Genomic DNA, 25586 nt, shown 5'->3' on the forward strand with positions numbered 1-25586 from the left:
CATGAGGCAAACCACAAAATGGCACCACCTCACCAGGGAAGGAGGGTTGAGTAAAGATCTACACAACAAGATCAAGCTGGGGATAAAGATCTACACTGGGAACAAGGGGGGGGGATAAAATGAACCCCAGCTGATGGTTGAAGGAATGGGAGGGGAAAAGGTGGATGCAGAATCCAGGAGACCCCTAAGGGTGGGAGGAGACCAGAAATGCCTCCCATTGGCTGAGAGGCCCCTATAGAGGGGGGCCTGCTGAGGAGGGGGCAGATCAGGCCTCTAAGGAGTGTGTCGCTGCTGTCGCTGCCACTGCAGTAGCAGCTGTGGGCAAAACATTACCTGGAGGCTGGATCTGCTGCCCCTGTGGATCCTGCCGCCTGAGGCAGTTGCCTCACCTTGCCTCAAGAGTGGGCCTGCCCTGGCCAGGAGCATTATGTGGCACCTGTAACAATGCCAGTGACGCCGAAGGAAGATATTCCGCAGAGACTCTTACTCAAATCTATTCCCCAAATAGATCTTGCTCAATTGGTTCTTCCTAGCACTGGTGCATTCTTACTTGTTGGCATCCGCCCATCTCAAGAAACAGTGGAGTGCACCTCCAGGGGTGAAGATGAACTGCTGTGTTAGCAGCACTGAAATGACCTCCCTGGGGTGCAAGCCTGAGCAGTGTGCGTGGAGGTCCTGGGCTGCCCAGACAACAAGACTCCCCTCTCAGCCTCACTGATGTGATCCAAAGGAAAGAAGAGTAATATGTTTGTCACCAGCTTGGCTGCAGGAGTTGCTGGAAGGAGGGCAAACAAGGTGCCATCCAATTGTCTTAGGGACTTAGGGTTTACTCCTTAGCCTTTTTTTCTCCTGAAGGTGTCCCACAATCAACATTTTAATCAAGTTATGGGAATGATAGGAATCAAGGAAGGCTTGGAGAGGAAAGACAAATTTAAAACACATCCCTAAAAAGTGTGTTGCTGACAAGCTTTGAAGGCCAGGTTGAAGGTGTTATCTGATGTGCAAACTGAGCAGAAAAGGTCCTTCACGGTATGGAAGCGTGGGAATCGCCTGCATGTGTCACTCAGCATGGTTAGGAAAGCAAAACCTTCGCACTGCTGCAAGCCCCGCCTCACCGCCCCTCCACCCGTTTCTTTTCTACCCACACTTGGAAGCTTGCCTAGTTAGGAAAGCCAACAGGAATGAATGGACTTGGGGAGGCTCTGAATGAGGGTTGGGCACTAAGACCGCCGCGGCTCCCTTTCCGCCCAGGGTGGATTGCAGAAGCGGAGAGGAGGAGAGATCTCCAGACACGAGAGGAGGTTATAGGAAGAGGATAAAAGCAATGCTACAACAAGGATATAGCTGAGAGAGAGAAAGAGGGGCGAAGAAGAAAAGGAGAAGGTGGTGGATGAGGCCGTGTGGTGGGGATACCTGACGAGACGCTGAGCGGGGGGGAAAGGGGGGCCTTTCGCAGACCTTGTATTGTCAGCCAGGCGTAAGGAAGCTTCCCCTCCAAGATCGTTCCAATGAACATGTCAGTGTTGACTCTGCAAGAATACGAATTCGAGAAGCAGTTCAACGAGAATGAAGCGATTCAATGGATGCAAGAGAACTGGTGAGTGATGATGGTGGTGGTGGTGGCGGCGGCGGCGGCAGCTCCGGGCGAGCCGGTGCTCTCTGGCTGGGAGCAAAGCGTGTGCGCCTCCGGGTGATGCTCTCGCTCCCTCCCTCCTGCCGTGGCAAGGATTACAAGCGAAGGAGGGAGGGAGCGGGGCGAGCGGTGGCGGAGGGGAGAGAATGCAGATCGCCCAATGTGCCCAAGACGCCTCTGTGCGTCCGGGGCGCGCGCGCGCGCGTGTGCGCCACAGAGTGCATTATTGGCGTGTGGGTCGGCGCGCATCGCGTGTAGGTAACGCTTTCCGTGAATGGGTCTAGTGTTGGGAACCCTCCCAGGCTGGAACAACAACACCACTGTCTTCTGGGGAAGACAGTGTTCCTGTTGTTTATTTGGATGCCTATACTGTATATAGATATATTATATAATAGAGCACATCTCCCACATTGTTCCTCGTCCTTAGAAACCATCTGCTTCTCCAGCACCACCGTTTTGCATTAGGCCCTCGCTCTGTTTCACCCATTGCGCCCCATGCGTCTTTAATTCGCACCCTCTCTTCTGTTGTGACTCCTAATTTTACTCGGGGTCCTTTACCTCCCCCCACCCCTCACCGTGCATGTTTCCTCCCCCCCCCCCTTTTGTATGTGTGTAGGAGGTGAATACAGGCTTGTTTCGATCCATGCAAAAATAAAAAAAGCCTCCTCGCTTCGTTGCTGATAAAGAAGCCCCCGCTCCCAGCATCTCTCGGTGGGGCTGGGATCACTTTTGCGTTATAGCCGTGCATGTAAGCGCGGGGTAGATTTCTGTGGATGGGTTTGGAGAGGATGATGAGAGGAGGGGTTCCTCTTCCTGCCGCCGGTTGCCTGGAAGGCAGGGAGGGGCTGGGAACTTGGGAGCCGAGAAGTAGTGAGGCTGGTCACATTCAGCATTCAGGTAAAGCAGTAGTAAGAAGGGGAGAGGGGCAAATGTAAAATTATACGCATTTGCCGCTGACGAAGTGGCCTGCATCTTCTCTGACTCTGCCGTAGGAGGGAGTTTCTGCTCACAGCTAGACTTTAGGCTAGACTCGTCAGGTGCTTTTTTATTTTATGGCGGTTTCTCCCTCCCTGCTGCCGCGATCCCAAATCTGATCTCCATCGAGATCTCTTGCTACAATAAAAGTCTCGGATACAACGTCCTTGGCTTAAAAGTGCCTTTGATCCTGACAACCTTCTCCAAGTAAACTTTGACGTGCCACCCCAAGAGGACTGAAAAATGCATCCTTTTTTTCCATTTTGAGGATGATGGTCCGCATCGAAGGGAGGAAAATGGAGGGGGGAAGCTTTCCAGACAGAGGCTCATAGCACCCCCCGGATCTAGCCTGAGCCGGCCAGCGAGACTGTGTGTGTATGCGCGCGCGCCTTTCCTCAAACAAGCACATGCCGTTGTGGGCGAATCAGTGGGGAGACGGAGAGGGGACATGAGGTGACGCCATGGGAGCCGCTGCGCGGACAGGGCTTAATTTTGAACCCGGGCTCGGTCCCTGAACCTATTTTTGAAACGCCGGGACCATGCAAATCAAGTCGGAGAGTGGCCAGTTCCTCCGCGCATGAGCAGAGCGCGCTCCCACGGAGTGACCCAGGCCGCCGGCACACCGTGGGAGGGGAGGGGCCGGGTTAGGTTGAGGCCTGGCATCTGTTGTCTTAGAAATTTCGCTTTGGAAAGAGATGGGTGGAGAAGGCAACCCCTTTTCCCTGCATGGAGGGAGAAGGATGGAGCTGATCGTGTGTGTGTGTGTGTGTGTGTGTGTCTCCTCTTGTCCTCCTGGCCTGCTTCTGCCGCTGCGACCTACGGGGAGCCGCCATCCTTCCAGACACAAACACGTGCCTGCCCCTAGCCAGTTCACGCTCTCTCAGGTTTAAATCTGCCATCCCGCTCCGCCCCTTCTTCCTCCCTTAAGTAGGCCGGGCCTGCTGCTTTGGCAAGCCTGCAGCTGGCGAGCGGCGAGCGCGCTTGCCAGGTAGCAGATTCGCCCTGGGGCGCCCCGCGTGCAAAATCTCTCCACCCCTCTCTCTTTCTCTCGGTCGTCACGCAGCATTCGCCTGTCCTCACCTGAACTGCAGCAGCTACATGAGGGAGGTCAGCAGATCGGTGGGGTGAAGTGTCTGGGCCCTCCAAGTGCCAAGGAGGGCACCGTTGCACAACGGTGCCACGAGGTAGTCATCCCTGCTGTAGTGAGGTGACCAGTCTGTGTACTAATCAGGTTGGCATGCAGGCAAGTGCGCGGCTCGCTACGATGCTCCTTTCCACACCTGGCACAGATCTGCTAGACGATCGATTTGGAACTCTTCTCAGACGAGGTTGCCAAATGTCTAGATTTGTCTGTTTGCATGTTTCATTCTTGGCCCCATTTCACGGCGGTTTGACCTGCAGCAGTCATCAGGTGAGACTTGGGGGCGGCGGGGGATAGAGCCAGACGTGATCACCTGATGATTGCTGCAGGTCAAACCGCTGTCAAAGGGGACATGCCAAAAAAAAAGAGATACTCTTTGTCTGGCAGCTTAAATATTCTCCCTGTCTCTCCCCCTGTCCTCCTCTACTCTGTGCAAACTTTTGACTTTTAGTCAACTTTTGTACTTCTTTTAGCCAGCAAACATTTGTTGCGTGAGCTGTGGCCCTCTCACTTTCAAGTAGTGTGGCAGCCTTTGCCAACCTGGTGCCCTCCATATGTTTTGGACTACAGCTCCCATCAGTCCCAGGCCAAATTCATACAATCATAGAGTTGGAAGGGACCCCGAGGATCATGTAGTCCAACCCCCTTGCAATGCAGGAATATGCAGCTGTCCCTGACAGGGATTGAACCTGCAACCTTGGCATTATCAGCACCCTGCTCTAACCAACTGAGTTATCCGTACATTTAAAGCGCTATAATACTGCGCTAAAAAAGCACGGGTCCCCCCAAAGTATTCTGGGAGCTGTAGTTTGTCAACAGTACTCAGTTGTTAGGAGATGCCTTCTCCCCTCACAAGGAGTTCCCAGTGCTCCATGTGAAGATTGACTTATTGTAAAAACCACTCTGGGAACTAGCTGTGGGAGGGGAATATGGGTCTCCAGACAACTCTCAGCACCCTTAACAAACTACAGCTCCCAGAATTCTTTGGGGAATAAATGTTATCATAGTGCGTTAAATGCATGGCATGAATGAGGCTTCAACATGATGGGAGTTGTAGTCTATCTGGAGGACACTAGGATGGCAAACGTTGGTGTACAGTTCTATACGTTCTCCTCTCACCCCCAGCCCTGCAAAAACCCCCGGTTCTTAGATTTCTTTGCTCCATTACTTTTCTTCAGCAGCACTGCTCACTAAAAAAAAGCTGAGAAAGGGGGGTGCATCTCCTTTTCCCACTGTCTGTTGCTAGAGGGTTCTTCCACAATAAATTTATTCATTAAATTTATATCACATATCTTCAACACACTCAAAAGTTCCCAGGGCAGCAAACAATATGAATGCAATAATAACAAAAGTACAAGCATAAAAAATCTTGGAAAAAATAAGGAAGAGCAATCTATCAAAACCTGTACAAACAGTTCTTCTCGGCAGTTTGAAAGGATAGAAAAGATAGGAAGTAATTCATTGACCTTAAAAATGCTCTTTTAACAGTAAACTGGTGGGGGCACTGAGGACCTTCAGCACATCATATTGCAAGCTCTTTCTTGATGGCTGTACTGAAGACTGTGACAGTATTATACTGAGAGATCTAAATTTAAATGTCTTTAGAACATTCATATCCCTCCTTTAATTTTTTTGAAAAATGAATTTTAAAATGAATTCTGTCTCCCCAACAGTTTCCCTGGTGGGTGGTAATGGTTTCACATCCTGAGCCCCCCTCATCTGTAGCAGCTCAGAATTTCATGCCCTCCTTGACCACCATGGGCCTGTCTCAGTTGATCATGTGATGTCACACATGTTTAATGTGGTCCATCTGGGATAGGGTGGTGGTGATCTGGGGATGACAATTACACTTAATTGTAATTAATTATCCTTAACTGGTAGCATCTAGGCTTCCTGAGATGCCTAACCTCTGCAGGGGTGAAGGGCCAATTAAAATGGTCTGTCTGCAGACACTGATGGATTCCTGACTGCTCTGGAGGATGAAGTTGTGGCTGGGGCTTCATTCCTAATACCTCAAGCACCCTCTCCTGCCTGCAAGTGCTCCTGCTCTTTGGTTTACTGAAATGACTGAAGATGGCGTAGGGTGATGGTAGTTTGATTTGTATTCCAGGTAACCTTTGGGATTGTGCTGGTATGACATTGATTTTTGCCTATGCTGCCTTGTGTACTTTTGTAGAAAGGCAGGACATAAATACATTAATAATAATAATAATAATAATAATAATAATAATTGGATGAAGATTTTTGATACATCAAACACAAGCTTTAGATCATTTTAGAGACTACTCTATAGTTATGATGGCAGCAAAGAAATCTGAATTCTCTGCTACCATCGCATCAGTTCAGTGCCAGCCAGCAGAGCTTTTTCCAGTGGTTAGGACCTTATTTCATCTGGAGCTAACGAACTTTTGAAAACCCGCTTTCAGCAATTATTTTTAAAAACCCAACACTTTGCTGATAAACTTGCCCATATCCGCTCCAACTTCACTCTGCATTTAAATCACGAGCAATGTATGTGCCCTTGATACCAGCTTGACATATTCTGATTGACACATTTCAGTTTCTTCAACCTGTGGATGTGGACAAGTTGCTTGGAGCTTTGAGACCAAACCTGTTATTGTTGACCTTGTCCATCCTGGCTGGTGAAAGCCACTAGCGGAGCAAGATGGCAAGATTGGTTAAATCTTACCTTTTGCAGAAGGTACAGCACCATCTACTTTAAAGCAAGCAGTAGTAAGACCTCAGTGGACCTTACCACTTTAGACAATTCTAAGCCAGTCTCTCATTTTTTCATTTCATAGCAAATTGCTCCAATGAGTGGCAATGACTCATCTCCACGCTTCTCCTTGGTCAAAACTGATTATTGGGATCATTTGTAATCTGAGTTGAGGACTGATTTTGGAACTGAAACTGCCTTGGTCACCTTGGTGGGTGACCTTCACTGGGAACTGACTAGGGCAGGGGTGGGGAACCTGTGGATTGTAACTCCTATAATCTCTGACCATTGATGATGCTGGCTGGGGCTGATGAGAACTGAAGTCCAACAACATCTGGAGGATCACAGGTTCCCCCACCCTCTGGTTAGGGGGAGTGTAGTCCTGGTCTTTGATACTATCAGTCAAAATATCTTTCTGGTTAATAGGAGAGCTGAACTGGGACTTGGGATATAGAGTATATCCTGTTCTAGATGGAATAGTATACCCCTTGAAAGACTCAAGTCCATAGCTGGTGCAGAGAAGGCATGTTTTGCACATTCATAAAGACTTGACCAGCTTGGAGACAGGAAGGAAAAAACAGTTTCACCATATAGTGGTACCTCGGGTTAAGTACTTAATTCGTTCCGGAGGTCCCTTCTTAACCTGAAACTGTTCTTAACCTGAAGCACCACTTTAGCTAATGGGGCCTCCTGCTGCTGCTGCGCCGCCAGAGCACGATTTCTGTTCTCACCCTGAAGCAAAGTTCTTAACCTGAAGCACTATTTCTGGGTTAGCGGAGTCTGTAACCCTAAGCGTATGTAACCTGAGGTACCACTGTATACAAATCTATGTGCCAGGGCACATCACTTTCCAAAAATGGGCCTCACATTAGGAACTCTAAGCTGAATTAAAAATCTGGTTCTTCTACTGACACTGAGAGCCTAACTGAAGAAAAAAATGGTGTGATCAAATCGTCAAATAGATTTGAGGCACTTCTCTTTCAACAGAAACACCTTTATAGAAATGGCATCAATGTACCACCTTACTGTTAGCTACTGAAAACAGATGGAATTTAGCTCAGTTTATGCTCTCAGGCCCTTCTCCACAACTCCATCCACATCCTTTCCCTCTCTTTTCTGGATGCCACTGTGTCACCTCCCACTTTTGTCACCCATTATCTTTTACTTCTTCAACTTGTGTCTGTTGGCAGCTTCATACATGTTCCCCAGGTAGCGTGCCACCTTGCAGTCTGTTGCTTATCTTCTGTACCCCACATATCATCATTGCTAGCACACCTATGCTCCAGTCTGTATCTTATTTTCGACATCTGCTTTGTATCTCACTCTTTCAAGTAGTCATCACTGGACTAGATGACCCTCAGGATCCCTTCCAACACTACATTTCTATGATTGTATGTATTCTAGTTTATGGCCTCTCTATAGTCTTCTATAGTACTTTGCCTCATTGTTTGCAATGAGCTATCCTGTTCAACCCATCTCTGCTTTTTTATCTGTTGCACCAACAAGCTCTCTAATTGTTTTATCCATTTGGGAGGGAAGGGAAGGGATAAATTATTACCCCCATCACTGATTTACACACAAAATTTCGTCCAGATGTCTTTCTCCTATATAGTAAGCGTTTTATCCACTTCTCACTAACAGTAGCAGAATGGCTGAGAGCTGGACAAGTATCAATACCCAACTCTCATTTTTTACTCACTTTGCCAAACAAACCTGTACTCTGTTAGGTGAATCTTCAGAATTTTCTGTGTGACCTTCGAAATTTATTGGAAAGTAACACAAAAGAAGTCACGTGTGGATGCTTCTTCTGTCTCCTATGAGGAAGGGTAGCCTTGAAAGGTTGGAAATTGTCTGGTTTTGAAAAAGATAGTTTCTGTTGCCTCTGGTAAGTTTCTTGGAGCTTTGTAGGGCTGGGAGCAATATATGTTGAGCTTCACACTGCTCACTAAAGGGGGAAATGAAACATTTCAAACTTGTGCAATAATTATATGTGATACTGATGCTTATTGTCAGATGATATTTGCTGCTAATCTTTAGTGATTGTTTACATTGTAATGAGCTTGTGCTTTAGCTTCCCAGACATTTCCTTAGGTGTACTAGTCAAACTCAAGGTGTGTGCAGGTTCAGTTAAAGAATTACAACAGGTATCTTTCAACTACTTATGGTATGTGTTTCATAGTAAATATTATTGATATTGATTTGCAACATGGTACTTACTTCTAATCAGAGGCATATCTAAGGATTGGGAAAACCAGCTGCCCAAAATGTGTCTTTAATTACCTGTGTAAGGTGGTAAGTTTAGGCAAGAGCTGAAAGCTGAGTGGTAGGAGAAATGGCAAGGCAGTGTCTTCATCTTTTATGTGTTGTCTTCTTCTTTGCCGAGTCAGATTGTCTTCCATAAACACAGTTTTAACAGTGAGTCCACTTGGGATGGGTTTTTGGAAGACGCCTGTGCATGAATTTGTTTTATTTGTGTAGATCAGTGCACGCTGACCAACGCACGGTCTTCGCAGTAAGGCTCTATTTCAATGGCATAAGTATCACGACGACCGGTAGATTCTTTTCTGCTGCAGCCTTCATCTGCCTTCACAGCCGTTGTAACATACCGCTTGTTATCATCCGCCTGTTCTTCCATTGAGGACTTCTTGGGTCATTCTTTATCTAGCTTCTCCCCTTTGACCTTACCGTCTTGGGTGACCCTGCTGGGAGTACGAGACTCCTGGCAGCTTCACTCACAAGGGTCATAGGAACGTTCAAGCTCACTCACCATGACAAGGTGATGATCTAGCGAGTGAGAGTGTGAAGGTAGACTGTGGGATACTATGGAGTGTGAAATATACCGTATGTGTGCGGCATCATGGTGAGATAAAATGTAGGAGAAGCTTCCTTTCCTTCTTGCACTGTAGCACAAAAGCATGCTTCCCCTCCCTCCCTCCTCCTCCTCACTTTGTCCTTACCCTGGACTCTTCAAGTACTTGGGTTCTGTAACATGTAGCAATTTCTGGTGTGGCTGTTGTGGTTGATTTTTTTTACTCTGATACAGTTCCTTGCCAAGGAACCCTAGGTATGCCTCTGGTTCTAATACTAAGCAATTATTTTTAATAGCTAGGTCACACTATTAAAAAAAAATCAACTACCAAATATTTGTTAAGCTAAATGAAGTAGATTACTTTAGAGTATTACAATGATTGGGCAATTCAAGTTGCATTCCAAGATTATTAATGTAGAACTATTATTCAGTACAAAAGTGACTCAGCAGGTAAACTCTTTTTGTAAGTAGCTTTGAGGTTATCTTTACAATAAAGTGGTGTACAGTATCAGTTTTATAAAACAAATAAGTCAACTACAGGGACACTTTGATTTACAGCGGTGCCTTGGTTGTCGAATTTAATCTGTTCTGGGAGTCCATTTGATTCCCGAAATGGTTTGAAAACCAAAGCGTGGCTTCCGATTGACTGCAGGAGCTACCTGCACTCAAGTTGAAGCCGCATTGGATGTTCAGCTTCCAAAAAACGTTTGCAAACTTCCAGATTTGCGGCGTTCAGGAGCCAATTTGTTCGGGAGCCAAACCGTTCGAGAACCAAGGTACCGTTGTATAAATCTGTATTCTCAGCTAGGCTCTGATGTGCATCTTTTTTGAGTGACCTTGTAGGGATCATACAACTGCCTCTGTTTCTCCAGCTGTAACATGAGAATAGCGCTTACCTTGAAGAGGATTAATTTCTTATTGTTTCTGGAACTCTCTGCGAACAGGGAAAATGCAGAATGTGGTGTTGTGTATTAATAAAGAAGAAACCACAACCCTCATTATGAAATCCCTTGGGTATCTTAATTCGCTGCAGAAGTTTACCTGCTGGGATCTCAGTAATAGCAAGCTCTCACTGTTTTGCCTCATGGGGGAACTTAGTGTTTTACACTGATTCCTTCCAGTTTCAGGTATTAGACTCGGGAGATGTTTACTAAATTCCTTGAAAATACTGGAAAGATTGAGGAGGGTGTGCAGGAAACTGGTCCATCTACCTCAGTGGTGTTTACACTTAGTACTGCAGAAAGGTTTCGCCCAGGTTTTGGATGGGTCTTTTCCAGCCCTACCTGGAGATTCCAGGGATCGAACCCGGAACTTTCTGCATGCAAATGTTTCCTACATTTCTAGGGACTGCTTATTTTCAAGACATCCAGTTTCCACTTCCACCACCACCCCGCAGTAAAGAAGAAAGATTGCATTATTAGCAAGGGGTTGGAATTCTAGGCATGTTTGCTGGGAGATGAGCACTATTGAAATTAATGGAATTTATGTATGCAAGGTGAGAGGTAGGATTGTACAGGAAAGCTATTATTGCCATCCATGCATCATGGGGGGGGGTCTCTCAAGAGATGAGGTTGCTCTAGGCATTTAGCCTCTCCCCATGGTGTGAAAAGGTGATTGTGCTGGGTTCAAAATCCATAGCATGTAGAGCATGCTTCCCTCTTCTAACTCCCAAAGCAAGTGTGGCAGGGGGCAGAGCTGATGAGGACTGGATGGCAGGACCAGTTTTACATGAGCCTTAATTCCCTTGCAATATTCTTTTGCCTTCTTCCTCCTCCTTGCAGCCCAGTGCCCACAGATCCCTGGCACTAGACACCCGTTTCTTGCAAATTCTCATGCAGTGCAAAGATATTCCAGTCTATGGGACCTTTGCAAGAATTGCCTTTCCCCAAACCAAACTTACAGCAGCTGATCCACATTTCATCATGACTTTACTCCAAGGAGCTCAGGGTAGTATGTACAATTCTCCCTGGACAAACACTTTGAGCTCACAACAACCCAGTTAGGCAGAGAAATAATGACTGATCCATGGTCACCCATTCATAGCTGAGAGAGATTTACACATGAGCCTCCTGAATTTAACAGGTTCACTACCCTGCTCTAATAATCAGACACTTCATATTTTAAATTCTCTTGCCTTGTGGCCTGGCTAGTTAGTTTTAACATTGAACATTTTCCTTTTGCCATTTCCTGTTTAGAGTGAGGGGGGACCAATTCTCTCCCCTTTCCTCAGCTACCTCTATAGAGTTTAATTCCAAAACACAAAGTTCTTTCCCACCATGGCGTATATTATTTTTAGTTTTATCAGTACTTTGTCAAGGTCATGGGTCGACAAACTAAGGGCCGCAGGCTGAATCAGGCCCAATTGCCTTCTACCGTAGATCTGGCCCGCGGACGGTCCAGGAATTGCCGCGTGGATCGCCACTGCACGTGTTCTTTCCCTCTCCCTCTCCCTCTCCCTCCCTCTCCTTCCCTCTCCCTCACATGGTGGCACTTTTCTCCTCAGGGATGGAGCAATCTTGTGCCACGCCGGGTGCTGTCAATGGCAGGAGTTGGCTCACCTGCCTGCCCACCTCAGCAGGGCGGCACTGTGAAGGGGGCGTGTGACGCCAGCTGCCGGCTGTTGAGGCATTTTCCTCCTGCTGCTCCTCCCTCTCCCTCAGTCTGCCCTTCCTTCCTTCTCTGCGCCCCTTTTCTGTGCTGCTTCCTCACACACTTTCTTCGTCACCTCCTTCCTTCATTCCTCCCATGGCGTTCAGGCAGGTCGTTGCGTTGGCCGTGGCTGCTGGTTGGGGGGCGGCTCTGTCATCTTCTCCGTGGTGCCTCTCAGCAGTAGGTGGTGGGTAAAAGCTCTGGCAACGCCCGGGTTCCCCGACCTCCATCCACGGCTCCTCTGCCAGGGCTTCAGCTTCTGTCTTCGCTGGCCAACGCAGCCTCCTACCCCCGCCATGGTGTCTGGCTGGCTGGGAAGCCCAACTGCGGCTATTGGGATGATAACTGGGACAGGTAAAGCGAAGCATCTTCAGGCCTCTTTACAGGTGGGTGAAAATCATTCATTTTATTTCTCTTCAAAATATAGTCTGCCCCCCCCCAAGGTCTGAGGGACAGTGGACCGACCCCCTGCTGAAAAAGTTTGCTGACCCCTGGTCAAGGTCATAGACTCAGTAGGGGAAGACTATTTTTCAAACCTAATCCCTCCCCGTCTCCCACATTGCTCACAAATATCAGTTTTTAACAATTATATGTTCAAATCTTTGCATCCATTCACATCAAAATAATTATAAAATCCAACATAGTAATATTAAATAGATTTGAATTGCTAAAAATTTCCTTTCCACAATCATAAGTCTTCTTCTTCTTTGGCGATCACTCGTAGCCGAGTAAGATTGTCTTCCATAAATACGGTTTTAACAATGAGTCCATAAGTGACTATGGATGACAAGGTGATGATCCAGCGAGTGGGACAACCATAAGTTGAAGGTTTAAGACAGTGGTGTTGGGGCTCTCTGATGTTCCCTTTTCTGTCTCTCAACACTGCGCAGTAGCTGCTTTTAAAGTCTCCTGATATTAACAATCAGTGAAGAGTATCTACTATAGTAAATCAATGTTATTAAATTTATTTTAGTCAGTGTTCACAGTGAATAATCTTGTCCTCTTCTTTTGATCTTGATTTTTAGCCAGCAAATGCCTTTTAAGTACATAGTTGTAAATCTGTTAATTTTGACATCATCAGAGTAAATCCCAAAGTACTTTACCAGAAGTAAAATAGTTTCTAGAGAGTCAATCTGTGGGCCATCAGTGAGTCTGTAGAACCCTGAGACACCCCAATGCTCCTCTTGTGTTTTTTTGGGGAGGGAGGCATGTCACCCTCTCGCTCTTCCCCTCGCTCTACGGAGCCAAATCTTATAGAGCCATCAGATTCCCAGTCCAATCACCATGTTGCGAAGTCCTCTCCATTGTCATTGTCAAAATAATAACCAGCTGTCAGTCTTGTCAGCATCTGCATGGGTGAGGAACAGGGAAGGGAATGATCTTGCAATTTCAGGCTCCCTCCCTGGCTATTCGGCAACAAATGGAAGCTACTTTAAAGCAACAGTGGATTGCATCCTACCATTGTACAACCAACACAAGTATGTTAGCATACCATTAATCCTGTTTAAGTAGAGATTCAATAAGATCAATCAAACAATTTCTGGACTGATTTCAAAAGATGACTCCAATAAGGTCAGTAGCGTGTTACAAAATGTTTGATGGAGTCAAACATTCCATAACACGCTATTGATCTTATTGAGGTCAAGTTTTGAAATTAATCCAAAGTTTCAGGTAGACTTCATAAGAGCATAAGAAGAGCCTGCTGGATCAGGCCAATGGCCCTTGTAGTCTAGCATCTTGTTCTCACAGTGGACAACCCGTTGCCTGAGGGAAACCAGCAAGCAGGACCCGAGCACAAGAACACTGTCCTCTACCATGATTTCCAGCAACTGGGGTTCAGAAGCATTGCTGTCTCCAACTGTGACAGCAGAGCATAGCTATCGTATCCAGTGGCCATTGATATCCCGGTCCTATGAATTTGTCTGATCCTATATCAAAGTCACCCACATTATTGGCCATCACTGCCTCCCATGGGAATGAAGGCTATACCTGTTTTATAATTGTTATGGTGTTATCTGTTTTCACAATTGAATTTTCTGTTGCAATCCACCCTGGGATGAAGGTAAGAATTGTTTTCCCCCAATATACATACAGTGGTACCTCAGGTTACATACGCTTCAGGTTACATACGCTTCAGGTTACACACTCCGCTAACCCTGAAATAGTACCTAGGGTTAAGAACTTTGCTTCAGGATGAGAACAGAAATCGTGCTCTGGCGGCGTGGTGGCAGTGGGAGGCCCCATTAGCTAAAGTGGTGCTTCAGGTTAAGAACAGTTTCAGGTTAAGAACGGACCTCTGGAGCGAATTAAGTACTTAACCTGAGGTATCACTGTAGATACATAAAAAATACTAATCTTATTTTACCAATTGGAAGTAGCTCCTATTGATGATGTTCAGTGGAGTCAGAGGATAGAAATGAGCTCAAACACACAGCCTTTTCAAAAATGTGGAACATTCCCAAATGCGTTTTGAAAAACAACAGCACCAGAACATAATCCTATTTACCAGTATTTTGTTTATAGGCTCCCTTCTGAAAATGACATGCCTGTGATCCCAGTGAGGTTTATACACATGAGACCCGAGACAAAGCTCTGCAGTGTGGAGTGCTCCTGTTTAGGGTTCCATGTCCTCTTCCAGAATATTCCAATTCTTCCCCTCCCCACGCCTGGTTTTCTACCTGTGTGAAATGGAATTGTGTGCAATAGTGTGATTATGCTTTAAAATATGGGTGGCATCTGCAGGGCTGTCCCTACCATTAGGCAGAGTGAGGCAGTTGGTTGCCTCAGGTGGAAGCTGGAGTGTGTTACCAGGAGTCATTCATCATGCCATGCATATTAAGCTAGCCGAGTCTTATTTTCCTCTTTTGGATCTGCGAACCCTGCGGCTTCTCCTCACCTACTGACACCTTCCTCTGTCTTGTCTATGGGTAGTGTTGTTTTCGTCTCCATAAAAATAAATAGATAGATAAATAGATAGTTGGGTGGATAGATTCCAAACTGCTGCCATTGCCTTGTGGTCAAAGCTTTAGGACCTGAGTGGAGCAAATCAAACTGTTTTCTTGGGGTGGGGTGGGGATTTTTAATGTACAGTGGACCCTTTAGTTACATACCACTCTGGATACGTAACTTTCGGGTTATGAACGCGGCAAACCTGGAAGTGTATACTTCCAGGTTTTGCCATGCGTGCATGTGCAGAAGCGCTCTGTGCACCGTGCACATGCACATGCACAGAAATGGCACCTTTGCCTACGAACTTTACGGGTTGCGGACGGATCCCTGGAATGAATATAATTCGTATCTGGAGGGTCCACTGTATTATCTATGGAACATGCTCCCCCAGGAGGCAGTGATGGCCACCAACTTGGATGGCTTTAGAAGAGGACTAGACAAATTCATGGAGGAGAGGGCTTTCAATGGCTACTAGCCGTGATGGCTATGCTCTGTCTCCACAGTTGGAAGCAGCAATGCTTCCAAATGCCAGTTGCTGGAAACCATGGGAGGGGAGAATGCTCTTGTGCTCATCTTTCTGCTCCCTGGTTTCCCACAGCCATCTTAGCAGCCACTGTGAGAACAGGATGCTGGACTAGATGGGCCATTGTCCTGATCCAGCAGGAATGCCAGCACCTGTTGCTATCAATTCAGAAAGGTGAAATGGCGCTGGTTGTGAGAAGGGGAAAGGAGCACCTGTCCACCTGCGGAGGCTCGTATTCAGTGCTATCTCATGGTCTGTCCTTTTCCCCACTTGTCGCAGCTCCTCCTTTCTCAGATTCCAAACCTGCAGCCAATGAGCTTATCTGCTTTTTCTTTTCACAACACCTGGTTACTGCACAGACATAATTGGCTAGTATTGCAGAGTGAGTATTGAGAAATGGGCGAGTAATTGGCTGACAAAGTAAATCCAGCAATTTGTCAATACTGCACTAGCTGACACTTCCTACTCCATGTTTTTGACACTCTTTAGTTGACCTGGTATAAGGTCATAAACATAAGCACCACCATCACCGTGATGATCACCATTATCATATATTTATACCCCACCTTTTCCCCTAATAGGATTCAAGGTGGCTTACAGGTAAAAACAAGAACTGCCAAAAACATAGAAAAAACAATCCTTCAATATATATAGAATTAAAACTATATAAGGTAAAGGGACCCCTGACCATTAGGTCCAGTCGTGGCCGACTCCGAGGTTGTGGCGCTCATCTCACTCTATTGGCTGAGGGAGCCGGTGTACAGGGTCATGTGGCCAGCATGACTAAGCTGCTTCTGGCGAACCAGAGCAGCACACGGAAACGCCGTTTACCTTCCTGCCAGAGCGGTACCTATTTATCTACTTGCACTTTGATGTGCTTTCGAATTGCTAGGTTGGCAGGAGCAGGGACCGAGCAATGGGAGCTCACCCCGTTGTGGGGATTCAAACTGCCAACCTTCTGATCGACAGGTCCTAGGCTCTGTGGTTTAACCCACAGCGCCACCCGCGCCCCCGGAATATATACTTATATAAAATCTCTTAAAACCAGACAAATAATTACAATAATGCAGCACAGTACCAGCCTTTCCATTAAAAGCAGTCAGTTCCCAAAATCTTGTTGAGCAGAGACCTGGGCATCCATACTCAGGGCTGAGTGCAGAAGCACACCCAATTTGTGTTTTCAGAGGGAGTGTTACCCCATACAGCGCAGGCCAAATCTCTATTCCCTGTTTCAGCTTGTTGACCCTCATCCAGGCCATTACTGATGATAGACACCAGTTTAGAACTGAGTCAGCTTCCTTGGATTTAGGTGGAAAGGAGAAAAGGAGCATGCAGAACCCTGAAACTCTGGATAGCCTTTCCCAGCAGTTTCATGTAAATGGTAAATAGCACGGGGGATGGAACAGAACCCTCTGTCCAGCTCCTGGCTTAGGTCAACCACCAAGCTGATCAAAGCCATCTCTGTCCCATAAACAGGCCTGAAACGAGATTGAAATTGATCTAGATCAGGGTTTCCCAAACTTGGGTCCCCAGCTGTTTTTGGACTACAAGTCCCATCATCTCTATCTGGCAGAAGCAGTGGTCAGGGATGATGGAACTGTAGCACAAAAACAGCTGAAGACCCATGTCTGCGAAACCCTGATCTAGATAATCCATCTGCTCCAGAAACTCTTGGAGCTGAGATGCCACCACACGCTCCCGTACCTTGCCCAAAAATGGGGTGTTGGAGATGGTCTGATAGCTATCCAGTATGGTGGGATTCAAGAAGGGCTTCTTCAATGGAGGTCCTTTAGGCACACTTGGAATTATGTTTTGGGGTTGCTAGCATAAGTATACAGGACACCTCAGATTTTTCCTTTGCAGTCTTTAATTAAACATTCAGCAGAGCAAACTCCTGTGCAGAACAACCATCTTCTCTAAGGAGGCATATAATTATACCCAAAAGTTCAGCCATGCAGTTGATCCGATTGCACTTCTTGCAAAAGATGAGTTACACAGAGTTTGCATACAATAAACTTAACACCATCCTAGTTGAAAGGGTCTGTAAAATAGATTCTGAAGCTGCTATTCAGACAAAACAGCTGCAGAGGTATCAAAAATTGGTCGGTGACTGTAGAATTTGTTTTCTTTCTTTTTTAAAAAAAAGGAAACCAAGCAAACCACTGAGCAAGCAACAACACCCCACTTTTTCTTTCATTTGTACAGACTGTCAGCTTTAGGCTATCAGCAGTAAATGACAGTTACCTCCCTTGTAATGGTCCATCCAGTAATATTTGTCTTCTGATGTCTGCTGATGCAGGGTACACCAATAGGAACTCAGGAAGTCTGTGCTGACCGCTCAGAGAGAATTGAGTGAGGTTATGTCATCAGAAGGGGAGGGGGTTGGTTTGAAATGCCATCAAAACTTGACTCTTCTCTTCTCAGAACATCCATGAAGCATTCAGTGTAGTTTTGCCCTGTAAAGCTGTATTTTTAAAGACTCATTTGGATTTGGATTGGTATATTTGTTACAGCTCTGAAACTGGCTGCAGTTTTCTTCTCTCTCTCTCTCTCTCTCTCTCTCTCTCTTTCACACACACACACATACATACACACTTAACATAAGATCAGAGTTATTGTGACGAACAATTCTCTATACAAAGTGATGTGGAAACTTGCTGTAAACAAGTGTACTACAAATGTGTTTTCTAGGAAAGCTTGTTCCACAACAACAGCCAATAGATTTTTGTTTTAAAAGAGGAAGTGTTTAAATAATAAAAAACACATTTGAGTCAAAAGCCTAGGCTAAGTTTATAGTGCTCTTTATAAACAGGCATGCAAGCTTACTCCCTGTAGCAGTTTGTAAACCAAGTAGTCCTAGCAAGAAAAAAAACTGGCTTTAAAAAATTGAGTATTACTACTTGTAACAGAAAAGTGGTGCATGAAAAAGAAATAGAAATATTAAAAAGGAATGTTCTTGTTTTTATATGTGCTGGTGGGAAAAATACGAAACTAAAGAGATATTTGAATAGATATCAAAAATTTATATTTGCATTTATTTTTCTCTGTACAACAGAGCAATACAATCTCTCTAATGCCCTTTTCCTCTGCTTTCTAGATCAATAGCAGAAATGTCAAATCTTTCCAACTCTCCACACACAGAGTTGCAACACTTTATGCTGTTAAGTGAAAAAGCCATTTTTACTTTGATTGTGTACAGTAGCTGGTGACAGCCAATCTTGGATACAAATTAGGGCAACTTCCAGAGGGCTCTAATTTAGATCATTATCAGCCAAATCCAAGCCAAAGCTCTTCAAGGATGAGAAAATTTGGATTCAATGGATCTTGAACTCAGCCAGGGCTATGTTAGTTTAATTCCCTCACCCTGGCTCAGCCAGGCCTCAGCCAGTGGAACTTATATTGAAGTTAGTCCCCAAAAGAGGTGTTCTGGGAGTGTGGCAAAGGCAAAAGGAGGCAAGAAGAGACACCTATTCCAAATCCTATTCAGCTCAGCAATGTGATCCAGGGCCTGATCCTCAACAATTGGGCCCACACTCACCTGCATGCTCAGTCAACAGTAGCTCCTCCCAAATGCTCCTGAATGGAGTTTGGGTAACTTAGGTCAGCCTAAGTTACACCATCTTTTATAATAAGTTTTGCTCAATTTATTTGTAGAATTTGTAACTTGCTCTTCCCCAAAGGTCCCAGGGAAGGAATAAATATATAATTAAAACAATAATTAAATATATATAAAAAAATGTCACCATCTGCTGCCACCCTGCCCCAGAGTGAAGAGCACTGCAAGATGAGCAACACGCAACATTCAATAAACTTGCCTTCTGTAACTCGCCAATTTTATGGCAATAACTGATGACAGTCTTGTAATTGCAACTCAGTTCTCAGGACTAGAAGACTTACTACTGCTTCCAGAGTAGAATTATTGTAACATACAGGGTGGACAAGAATAGAGATAGGCAGGGAACAGGACACCTACAGAACTCTTCACAGATTCATCACTTAGCCTATTTTCTGACACTTATTTTGGGACAAAAGTGGCTCAGTTGTCTGCTCAGATCACTGTTTGGAGGACTGGAAATATGTTGGATATGTTGTCCGTTTGAGCTTTTCCTCCCCTCCCCTTCTCTTCTTGCACATACTGATTACTTCTTCCAATTTCTGGTTTCCTCTAAACCAGGTATCTTCAACCTTTTCTGACCCAGGACTGACTTTTAACCCAAACATGCATTTGGGGACCCATTCTTAATCTTTTCCCATATATTTGGATAGTGGTGATGCTATTGTTGTGACCCACCTTGGATCAGGCCATGACTTACTAGTGATCCTCACCCACATATTGAAGATCAGTACTTTGCTATGACATTCAAATCAAGCAATCTATGGTGAGTGCTAAACCCAAACCATAGTTTGGAGGCAAGTGCTAACTACAGCTGTCCAATTTATTTTAACAATGCCTAAACTGTCCTGTATCCAAAAATGAATTTCAAGGCAGTGTACAAGAAAATTTAAAATCTCCAGGTGCGACATAAAACATAACCAGTAATGCAGTAAAATTAAGAAGAAGAAAACCAGCTAGCCAGCTAAAAATATCATGATTTAAAATGCCTGGGCAACTAAAGGTTTTAACCTTTTACAAATGTCACAACAAATTATAGTTAGAGAAACCTGAAAATGGTGGAGGAAATAGATTTGTGGGAGGGAATGAAGGTGTACATGAATCTGCTTAATTATTTAGAAAAGCCATCTAAATCAATGACTGTTGCAGCTTGTGGCAATGCATCTCATAAACTAATATTGTGTTGAGCAAAGAAGTACTTTTGGTTTGGTTTGCCTTGAACCTACTTCCAATTAGCTTTTGTGTTATTGTATATGTCAGTCAAGCAAAATGCTTTTCCTATAGGGAACATGCTTAGAGGTGATAATTGTGATTTGTGTATCATGAATTTTCCCTTATGTTGTGTCAGCCTTGGTGCTCTCCAGATGTTTTGAGCTACAGCTCCCATCAGCTCAACCAGCTAGCACAGCTGGCTAGGGTTGATGGGAGTTATAGTCCAAAATATTTGGAGGACACCCGGTTAGCGATGGCTGTTCACAACTTGAATCCCAGTGGGACATGAAAGGCCTTCTGCCCAGATTTTCTAGTTGCTTCCATTTCTATGAGACAAATGAAAATTCTATTTTCATAACATGCTGTGATGTGGCTGTGGTTAGCATTAACTTTGTATTTATCATCCCCAGTATTATTAATTGATTAATTGCTTATAGCTAACCACTGGTGATGCTCAAACTCTGGGTTTCCTGCATTGAGCAGGAAGTAGGACTAGACCTCTTCCAACTCTGAGATTCTACATATCCCACAGGGTCATGAACTCTAAGCAATTTACAACAAGATGCAGAAAGTTAAATGGATCAAGTAATAAAATCAAAATACTGTACTGTATCCAGCACCAAAATAAATAGCAAGGCCCAGAATTGACAAGTAAAAGCTCCAGCCTATAAACTCACTCATGTCAAAGGTTGTGAGCCACCAAATACTTAGGACAGAACATTGTTACAACATCTCATTGCAGTACAGGGCATTTTGTTGTCATTAAAGGATTGTGCTGTTCGTTTCTGGCACACCCATCACTATGCATTTTTTTTTTTTTACTTGGTGTGTCCATAGCTTATCTGGTTCTACACTGCTTGTATTTACATAAGAGGAGCAATCCTATATCAGTGAAACTCCCACAGGGAAAAAGTCCATTGTTTTCAGAGTTTTAAGATTGTGTAAATACAGAGTTTGATTGTTGCTTCCATTTCCCCACCTCCTTTCTTTTTGATTCCTGGACTCCTGTGCGTTTCACCAGCTGTGTTTTCAACCTGAATTTTTTTGGGATTTTCTCACGAAGGTGCAGTGATAGGCAAAGCATCACCTGTTGCCCTTGTGTTTGTCAGCTAGTTTATGAAAGCTCAGGAGTCTTCCTAGAAAAACTGGGACATCCTAAGATAGAGAATAATCAAAATGATGCATTTGTATGCCATTCCTAATAGAGCTGGGTGATATATTGTTTAATTATCTGAGACTGGTATGATGTTCAGATCATGATACCGGTTTCATACATTTTGAGTTGGCAACATATTGTGCCAGCTCAAACTGCCGGCAGATGGTGTTGTAAACAAAAATTACCCTTTTCCCTTATGGGGTATCCAAGAGCCCATATAGAGTCCTTACATAGATTCCCTATTGGTAGGAGAGAATAAAAAGAGGCCAACCATAGAATATTGAGAAGCAAAGCAGCTAGTAAGCTTGATCTTTATTGATCTGTTGCAACAGGGTGCTCCCCTCACCCGTAGGAGAGGAGGAGGGACCTAGAAAAATGGCATGCAAGGCCTTATAAAGACTTTTGAAATTCCCATCCTGTAGATCAAGACCACCCCCAGAAACATCATACATACATCACAGAAGGGGTGTAACCTAAGACCACCCCTCAGATACATCACACCTGCATCACAGAAAAGGCGGTCTAAAACAGAAATTTGAATATTGTTTTTCTCCTGTTGTTGTTTATCTCCTGTCTGGCAGGTTACTTGATTGGATTGCCTGGGGAGCCCGGCCATTCTTTTGTAGTGATAAATACTTAGTTCCTGGGCCAAATGTGTCCATAAGACAGGATTTATGAGGAAAGAGACAATGGGGAGGTTTCCCACTTTGACCTTGCAGAGAAAACATTTGGTCAGTTTAGGGATCAAAATGGTTCCAGGTTGGCCTTCCTGTGCTGATCTATGTATGTGCTTGGTACGTGCACTTATGAACATTACTATATATCTAAGATCATAAAATTCCTATCACAATGGCAAAGGTGCAGACAGGCAAATAATTAGCCTCAATTTCCACATCATGGCAATGTACTCCTACATATGCATTCTTAGACTGCTGTTGCAAATATTTTAATGGAGCCATCTCCCATGGCCTCTGTTTCCCAATGCTTGCAGTTGGCAAATGGTTACCAGAAGTCCCACACAGCTCCCTTTCCCACCCCAGAAGCTACATGCACTCCATAAATTTACAGCTGCAACCATGCTCTGTTGAAACGGCATCTAGATTTTGCTCTTGCCTCAGAGATTGCAAAGAAAACTGCAGTTCAGCCTTGCTTAAAGTATTATTGAAACAAATAGATCCTGCTGCAGAAGAGGAGGTCTTAATAGGGAGGCTGATGTATTGTCTCATTCAGCAGAGCCGGATGGAAGTCTGATTGCACACATTGATCTTAATAGTCAGAAATGCTTGTCAATCGAACAGATTAAGGCAATCTGCTGAGTCACGGTTGCACTGCTCCCCCACCTCTGGCATAATTTGATGTTACTTTTACTTGTGTGGTGGTGCTCGGCAGCTGTAATCTAACTACTGCCTCTGCTACTATTTTAAAATGCAATTAGCTCTGACAGTGCACTAGGCATTGAATCCCAGGATGCTCTTGTTTGTCCTGCATGCACACTCTGGTAAGAGTTGTCAATATGCCCATTAAAATGCTTTGTGTGTTCCTTGAAGCTAGACTCCAATGGCCTCAAATATTAAAGTTCCTCACCTTTAATATTAAAGGGCTAATACTAAACAGTACCATCCACAAATGCTAGGAAGGATTTCGTCTACTTATTGTTACTATACTTGCCATATAAATGCTCCTGACAAATGTGTATATTAATTGCAGATATCACATTTTAAATAATGAATTGCATGGAAACTACCTAACCTAGAGGGTAGGGTTAAGTGTGTGTGTGTGTGTGTTTATGTGGAACAAAGGAAGCTACATTATTCAGATCATTGAACCATTTAGATCAGTATTGGCTACATTGGCCTTCAAAAAACCTGATCCTTCCAGATATTTTGGACTATATTTCCCATCAGCCCCAGCCCAGTGTTTGAAACTCCCATTGTTCTAGGCGCATTTTGCAACAGGGAGTTACATTAGCGCAAGCAGCTTCTGTGCTCTGGGTACAGTACTGCACCTAAGATTTCAGATTAAAACAGTGGAGTGGAGTGGAAGGAAAGGAAGACCTTTTCCTGCTTCCCCACTTCCAGCTACTCTCTGAAGACTGTAGAAGAGACCTCTCTTAAGAATATTAGGGGGGTGGGCAGGGGAAGGACCAGACCATGTATAAAATGAACATAATATTTTAGCTGCAGTTCATTCATTTGCAGCTTTGTTATATATATAAAAAAGCATGCCTAGACATTCCATTGTTGTGCCCATAACCTAGGTTTAAGGTGCCATCTAGCTCCTAGCTTTCTTATCTCCATTTTTAACACTGCCTCAGCCACCATGGCCAATGATCAAGCATTATGGAATCTGTAGTCTAAAACATCTGGAGAACTTCAGGGAAGGGACGGCTGGTCCATGCAGGTCAGCAGTGGTTCTCCAGGGTTTCCATGAGGGCTCGATCCCCTTCCCAGCTAGAGATAACAGGGATTCAAAGCATGTTCTCTAACTCTGGCTCTTGACACTTCCCCTATGGAGAAGACTAAATATTACATCACCAATACCAAAGTGCTGGGGCTTTTGTTTTCATCTTTACAGTACACATCTGTGCGATCCAAACCTCTGGCCATGCATTGTGGGTGGCTGGGTTTTTGTGATCCCAGAAATTGGCAAAACCAGGAGTATTTTTTGGCTCTGGCATAGGGATTCCAAAGTGTTAATTGGTCTTCGTTTACTGGAGTAGCAAGCTTAAGGGCATTATAGGAAAAACAAGGCAGGGCGTACTTTTGCTGTTAAGTCTGCATCGATCTCAGTTCAGCAGATCAGTCCAGTGTTTCGATGCCTGTTAATGGTTCAGTGTTGGTGTCTGTAATTTTTCTGAGGGTCTCAGCTACAAAATGGCCCTATGGGCATTAAGCTCTTTTCTGGTGGGTGTGTAGGAAGCACACCTCACAGTCCCCATGGCGAACCTTTGAGCAACTGGGTTGAAGCATTCTGACTATGGCCCCTTGAGCTTAAGTTACATTCTGGTAATTTGTTCTTCCATTTTTAGAGAACTGCAGTTTTGCTTGTCAGTGCCATTCTTCAGGCAATCACGTTGCAATGCATTGAGGAGATGGTTGTGAAAGGTGTCCTCACACCCCACCTCCTCTGAAGACTCTTCTGTAGAAATGCACGGTGTAGGCTTTGATATGTAAAAGAACGGAGCCTTATTCATTTTCATCTTTCTTACACCAGGCTGTGAGACAGAGATGTGAGCACACAGCTGTTCTTCCTTGCCTCACCCAACCAGGTGAAACTGATTTCATTTACATTAGCAAGATGCAATAGTTGCAGATATAAGGTGTTTTCTGTGAGTTGCCTGAGGATATTAGCTAACAGGGTGCAAGAGAGATGGGAGACTTAGAGCACTGCTATTTGTTTATTTTTAAATTTCTAACCTGTCTTTTCTCTGAAAGTAGCCCAGAGCAGAAAACAACACAACAGCAAAACAATACCAATTTTTAAAGTGCTTAAAAACAGTCACAGCTAATAATTTCAAGTGCAGTTTATTTCAGATGGCAAATGCCAGGGAGAATTGGAATGTTTTAAAATTCTTCCTGAATGTTAATGATGAAAGAGGGAGACACCTCAGGCTGGAGGGAATTCCATAAATGGGGAACCACTGTCAAGATCTTTGCTACATACCCTACTGTCCCAAGAAGTTCAGGGTTGTGCAACAGGTTGAGAACATGAGATCCCTGATGGACCAGACTAAGACCCATTTAGTCCAGTATTCTGTTCCTTCCATAGTCGGCCATAGACCTATCAGAAGCCCACAAGCAAGACATGAGTGCAGTATTTGAGCATATCCTGGCCTGACTGCACTGGCTGCCAGTTAGCTTCCAGGCTCAATTCAAAGTGCAGTTTCTGACCTGTAAAGCCTTAAACAGCTCAGGACCACAATACAGTACCTCAAAGAATGCCTCTACCCATATAAACTGTCCCAGACTCTGCATTTATCATCTGATACCCTTCTTCGTGTGCCTCCTCTACCTCCACATGAGGGTGACAACATGAAAACGGGCCTTCTCTGTAGTTGCTTCCTGTTTGTGGAATGCTCTCCCCAGGGAGGGAGGCTAGCCTTACACCTTCATTATATATATTTTAGGCACCAGTCAAGAACATTCCTTTACAATCAGGCTTTTGGTTGATTACTATTCTACAGCCTTTCAAATATGTGTCTGTAGGAAGA

The 25586-nt window shown here is 44.8% G+C and overlaps 1 protein-coding gene across 1 annotated transcript in view; it reads left to right on the forward strand.

Annotated features, from left to right (window-relative positions):
- Positions 1-1254: 1254 nt before the first annotated feature.
- The window catches only part of ELOVL6 (ELOVL fatty acid elongase 6), a 71176-nt gene continuing 46844 nt past the window's right edge, over positions 1255-25586 (forward strand). Inside the window, exon 1 of the mRNA XM_083571901.1 lies at positions 1255-1597. Within this exon, the coding sequence (XP_083428027.1) occupies positions 1509-1597 (89 nt within the window). The 5' untranslated portion in view covers positions 1255-1508. The remainder of the gene's footprint in view (positions 1598-25586) is intronic.

This window comes from Podarcis filfolensis, assembly GCF_964270895.1.
Source record: "Podarcis filfolensis genome assembly, chromosome: 9".
In the NCBI taxonomy this organism is placed as follows: Eukaryota; Metazoa; Chordata; class Lepidosauria; order Squamata; family Lacertidae; genus Podarcis; species Podarcis filfolensis.